The following is a 5,950-nucleotide window of genomic DNA, read 5'->3' as shown; positions in this document are numbered from 1 at the left end:
CAGGAGCCTGCTGGCATCGCCTGGGGTCCAGTGAACAGAGGGCTGGCAGAAGCCCCCAAAACAGGGCATGCTGGGGGCATGGTGAGGGAGGAGCCATGGTGAGGGACTTATGTGAGATCCTCTACGCGTTCCTCCTCCAGGCCCGCTCTACTTGGAAACTCCACCGGCCAAAAGGCTGGTGCAGTAAGATGTTGTAATGGGCCTCTACAGGGACCACTTACTCCCCAGAAGGCTGATTTGTGGAAGCCAGTGCTTCCTGGCCAGCTCCTGATGGAGTTGGCATTTAGCGGTGGCTCCTGAGCAGGAGGAGGATCCCGTGGAGTCTTCTGCCACCTCCTCCTCTGTCAGCCCCCCTTCCGCTAGCTCCCCAGCATTGGGATTGCTCTGCTAGTATATCTTAGTAGGATTCTCTATTGCACTGTAAACCACCCCTAGTTGGGTGAAGAACAGCGCTGGAGCAGAGAAACGTGTGTTGCTCCCAACTCCCTCCTCCGGCCATCTAGTGCACTCCCATTCAAACTATTTGTTTGAATTTTTTGCCTGTGTTCGGGAAGATAACATTCAAAGATGCATTATATTAGGCAAAAAATCTCTGCAAAACATGTATACTGTATGTTAGGCAAAATTGCATACAAAAAAGTGTATATTCGGAGACATTTGCTCTGAAGTGCTAATGAATTTTCATGACTTTAAAAAGAAAATCGCAAACTGATGTGGAAATGGGGAGAACTGAAATCAAGATTGGAAAAACAAGAGAGAAAAACAAAAATTGATGTATTTGCCCCATCCCTAATTTCTGGGACAGAATGTTGGACTTAAATTGAGGAAACAGGGTTCAAATGCTTGTTCAGCCATGAACATCTCAGGATGAGTTTGACAAAGTCCCTATCTTGCAGTGCAACCTTCCAATAAAGGTTGTTTGGAGCAGTAGTTCCCAAACTCACCCCCCCAATGGACCACTTGAAAATTGCTGATGGTTTTGACACCACTTCATAATTTTTCTGCCTGTTGTGGGAATTGTAATGCACCGTGCTAGACGCTGTATGATTTTTAATGGTATTTCTATTGCTTCTTTTGTTTCTTTTATTGTATCCTATTGTATTACATTTTGCATTCAGTAGAATTAAAAGTGAAATACAATATAAGGAACAAAAAAGCAATAAAATACAATTAAAATTCAATATGAATATTTAATGTGGACATGCCATGGATCCTCCTGAATGAAGTTCACAGACCACTGGTGGTCCACAGACCACCGTTTGGGGAATTTAAAACAAGAGAGAACTGTATGATATAGGAAAAGTTTAATGTTAGGGGTTTTTTGAACTTCTAATATCTAAGACTGCAATCCTATGTGCACTTACTAGGGAGTAAGCCCAATTGAAATCAGAGGAACTTACGTCTGATTAAACATGCACAGGGTTGCACCATCAGTGGAGCCTAATGGCAGAATCCTTTGGGTCAGAGAATATCTGAAGCTGGAGGAAAAGAGATTTGGATGGGTCCGGGGGTGGCTCTCAGCTGTTTTTGCCAGACCTAACAGCAGAGCTCAGTGCAAAACTGTCTGCTCACCAAACACTTTTTTTAAAAAACTGCTTCCTCAGCCTTGCCCCTTGCTTTTCTGGTCTCAAAACAAGAGCAAAAACTGGGCTAGGTCTTCCTACCGTCTCCCTCATCAGTTGGCAACTGCGATAAGGCCATCTTTTTGGATAGGATTCCAGCGTATTTTCAGGGACTGATAGTTTGGTGGTGGTGTCAGGAAAACACAGAGAGAACAAGAGTACTTAGATCTCAAGGCCAGGCAGTGGAGGGAGAATGAAAATGTGAGGAGGGCTGGAGTTTACGTGTGCATCCGTGTGTGTATGTGTTTGTCTGTCTGAGAAGTCACTTGGGAGGTAAGGCGAGGGAAAGGGATCCCTGCAGTGCCAGACAGGATGAGTCAGTGTGAATATGTGTGCATGACAGAAAGCATGAAAAGGCAGGCATGAGGAGGGATAGGAATAGGATACAGCCCCTTGTGTATCTTCCAAACAAACGGGGAAGTCCCACCCCCATCCTGTCTAGCTGTGAAGGTTTCTGAAACTCTTTCAATGACTCCACCCCCTGAATAGTGGCATATAAGCCACACACTCATCCCAGCTTGACACAAACACTCAGCTACTGCTGGACAGATCCACAAGGAAAAAGTGACCCGACCAGACCAAACTTGATTGGGCTTGACTTGGCTTGACTGCTGGAAATACCAGGTGAGTGTCTCTCTCCCCAAGATTCCTCAGTGCTCTGGGACTTAGTTAGGCTTTGTGGCTTGTCAGATGGCTAATGGGCTTGCATTCAAGACTTTGGTAGCCACTCTTGACTTCTTGGGATAAAATAGCTGTTATCCACCCAAAAGTCATGGAATGGACTGATCTGCTGGGCTGTGATATAGCCTTTGATATAGCTAAAGCATGTTATTCCTCAGGTTTTTGGAAGGGAGGCACACAAAATGGATTTTAATGTCACATGGCCGCCTCCAGGGTAAGCGGAGAAGGTCCAAAATGGCTCACTGTTCTGCAGCATATTAAATTCCTTTCTAGGGCTTAATTTATAAACTTGAAAAAGAATTGCGGACACTTTTTTAGTGACCCAAAAAGCTTTTTAATTAATTAATCGAATTGATCAGTCAAAAAACGTTGCAGTCCTAATAATTACTCACTAGGATTATCACCTAATTTTTCTAGGTTTATTTAGGTGAATTCATGTCAGATTTAAAATATCCCACTGTCTAGTACTATGGGCACAAAAACCGGAAATTTGTAGCCCCCCATCATAAGAGAGAGATGTTGAATCTCTACCTGCTTTGAAATCACACCCTCATCCCAGATGTGTATGGGGTAGAAGATAGTGGTTGTCAGTTTGGAGGGAGGGGCAGTCTGATATGTTCATAGATACTTATGTTATTAGTTCACATGCTCTTACAAATGAACCCTGACATTGAACACAGGATCCAGAATTAAGTCAGGGTGAGCTGACTCTCAGATGAATTTTTGCCCTTTTCTTCCCAGGACCCCAGGTCAAGATCATGGATTCAAGAAGTATTCTTGTGATGCTGTGTTTGCTAATGGCATCCTCATGTCAGCCCTGGAAGTCACCAGACAGGTGAGGAGCTGGGTGATGGACAGAAGGAGATTCAGGGTGGGTTATCATTAAGGAGGAGGGTCCACGGGGAAAAAAAAGAGGGCACACAACATATAGATGAAGTATAGAATTCACTCCCGGAGGAGGCAGCAATGACCATCTACATGGCTGGCTTTAAAAGAGGATTAGACAAATTCATGGAGGATAAGACTATCAGTGGCTACTAGCCATGATGGCTATGTTCTACCTCCACTGTTGGAGGTGGTATGCTTCTGAATACCAGGGTCCTCCTCTACCTCCCTAATTCTATGGCATTATCAAGGTTGTAACTGTCCCCACTGCTACGTTCTTTGTTGCAGGCGGCAGCCTCCTCCTGTTGCGTCCTTCCTGAAACAGCTCCTGAAGATCCGTGAAGGAGCAGATGGTAGAGCCTTGCAGGAGCCTGGATTAGATGTGGGGGAAAGACCTACCAAGTGGGCACAGTTGGAGGGAGCAAGAAGCCATCTGAACCTGTTTAGGAGGTAAGTGACAATGGATGTATGGTGGCAGCGTGAGAATCTGGTGTCTCTCTTAGAACTACGGTATCCCATCACTTAGATTAGACCAGACCTAGATTTCATTGCTAGGTCTCCCTCTTTTTCCAGAGAACCCTGATAGATCTGTACTCAGCTTTCCATGTTCCACCCCACTCATCTAGAAACTTAGGAAACTGCCTTACACTGAGGCATACCATTGGTCCACCTAACTCAGTAATGGCAACAGCTCTCCAGGGTTTCAGACAGGAAACATTTGCAGCCCTACCTGAAGATGCCAGGGATTGAACCTGGGACCTTTTGGATGCAAAGCAGATGGTCTCCCGCTGAGCTATGGCCATTCTCTAGAGTGCAGTAGACCTCAGTCCTTTCCAGAGAACCTCAGGGTCCAGGCTTGCTCCTGACTTGATGGTCTTTCAATCAGTCTAATATCTGTGACAACAGGTCTAGAATACAAATTTGGATTTGGCTTGATTTGCATTTCATGAAACCAACCTTTCTTGGTTTCCATGACAGAAGATAGGTGGAATATAACTGTGAGCAAGCAAACAAACTCACTCACGCTCTCCTTAGAACATAAATCTCCTTTTTCTTTAGAATGAAGGCATGTGAAATGCCAGACTTGTTAGATGTTTATTCAAACCATTCAACACCTATTTGTGCCAGGAAAAAAAAAAGTAAAATGCAAACAGAAGTTACGAATCATTTTTTAAAAACCTGGTAGGTATTTTTGGGAAGTTTTAATTGCTTCCTAGTGGGCAGAAGCTTTGGATGTGAAGCTTTTTTCGCATGGTGATGAAATGATTATGACTCCTCCTTATTAAATCTGTCAACACAATTAAGAGCGTGTTAACATTTATTAGGAAGAGTCCTAACAGATCACTTCATTACCATGTCAGAAAAGAAGTCACCTGCGAAAGTGTCTCCTCCTCCTTCTCCACATGTTTAGGGCATGAACTTGATTTGCAACTGAATGATACTGATCTAAATAGACTAATAGTCTGACTCAATATGGGCAGCTTTTTTGCTGTTCTTGTGTATTTAATCACCCCCTAAACTGGGTCAGAGAGAGAAGAAGCAATATGTTGGCTGGGCTAACACCAGCTCCTGGCCCTGTGACAACTCTAGTCTAAGCCTCAGCTCCAGTCTAAACAAACCAGGGATATAGAGCCTGTGGCCCTCCAGATGTTGCTGGACTACCATCATCCCTGACCATTGGCCATGCTGGCTGGGGCTGATGGGAGCTGGAGTCCAACAACATCTGGAGAGTCACAGCTACTCTATCCTTGACTCAAACCAGTAGCTCCCACTCAGAAGATTGTTCCTCCTGCTGTAGGTCCTACACTCCTCCATGAAACTTCAGAGTTCCTTACAGTCTCTTTCCCACCCACAGTTCCGTTTCTGGGCATCGTGTTCCTCGGCACCTACTGGCTTTCCCTTCTGTGCGTGGATGTCACCTTGGCACCTGTCAGATCCAGAACCTTGCCAATCTGCTGTACCGTTATGGAGGCAACAACCAGAAAGATGAATCCCACAAGAACAATAAGGGTGCAGCTGATCCCATGGGCTATGGACGCAGGAGACGCCGGTCAGCTGGACATGGTGTGCCCACTCCCACTTAAAAGACAGTGTGCTGAGGAGGGAAAGATGGGAACCAACTGAATCAGGCTCTGGGCAGCCTCAAGGAACAGGAGAACAGGCTCTGTGATTCACAGCGCTTGGAGGCTGTGCTCCAGAAACAGCAATGGGCAACTACAGAGACTTTCTTGGCAAGCATGGCCACCATCTGAGAACTGGGATGCTAGTGGGTTTTCTTATAGCTCCAGCAGTTTAGTATCCCCCATTCCAGTTTAGATTTGGGCCACTGGTGTCCAGACAAAGGGATCCAGGCCGTAGAGTGGATAGTTGTTACCAGTCACTCGGGTGGGACTCGCCCTCTGCTTTGCACTGCCCCCAGCTGTTCTTATTCGATGGAGTTATTCATGTAGTGGTAAGCCAAGAGCATACACTGCACTGGAGCAGCAGCACATTGCCAGAATGCAGAGTGAAGATGCTGTATAACGCAAGGAAGCAGATGGAATAGTAGTAGTCTGATCTCCAGAAAAACATTGGAACATCCCGGCATTGTGGAATAGCCCCTCTGCAAAGTAGAAGTGGACTTTACCCACTGTGTGATACAGAGGGTGAGAGGGGTAAAATCAAAGGAGTCCCAGGGCATTCCTGGCTTGTGGGATTCTTCTGTCCTTCATCTGTGCATCTGGATTTGTTTTGAGAGAAGATTTGAAGTAAAGAGATTTATC

The 5,950-nt window shown here is 45.5% G+C and overlaps 1 protein-coding gene across 1 annotated transcript; it reads left to right on the top strand.

Annotated features, from left to right (window-relative positions):
- The first annotated feature begins 2,138 nt into the window (after positions 1–2,138).
- On the top strand, positions 2,139–5,950 carry LOC133366359 (pro-adrenomedullin-like). Its single transcript, XM_061589378.1, has 4 exons — positions 2,139–2,246; positions 3,045–3,138; positions 3,477–3,638; positions 5,044–5,950. The coding sequence occupies exons 2-4, from the start codon at positions 3,062–3,064 to the stop codon at positions 5,270–5,272; spliced, it is 468 nt and encodes a 155-aa protein (XP_061445362.1). The 5' UTR covers positions 2,139–2,246; positions 3,045–3,061; the 3' UTR covers positions 5,273–5,950.

Source organism: Rhineura floridana, chromosome 11 (genome assembly GCF_030035675.1).
Source record: "Rhineura floridana isolate rRhiFlo1 chromosome 11, rRhiFlo1.hap2, whole genome shotgun sequence".
Classification (NCBI taxonomy): Eukaryota; Metazoa; Chordata; class Lepidosauria; order Squamata; family Rhineuridae; genus Rhineura; species Rhineura floridana.
The sequence above is the reverse complement of the archived record's forward strand: the minus strand, read 5'-3'. Positions and strand labels throughout refer to the sequence as shown.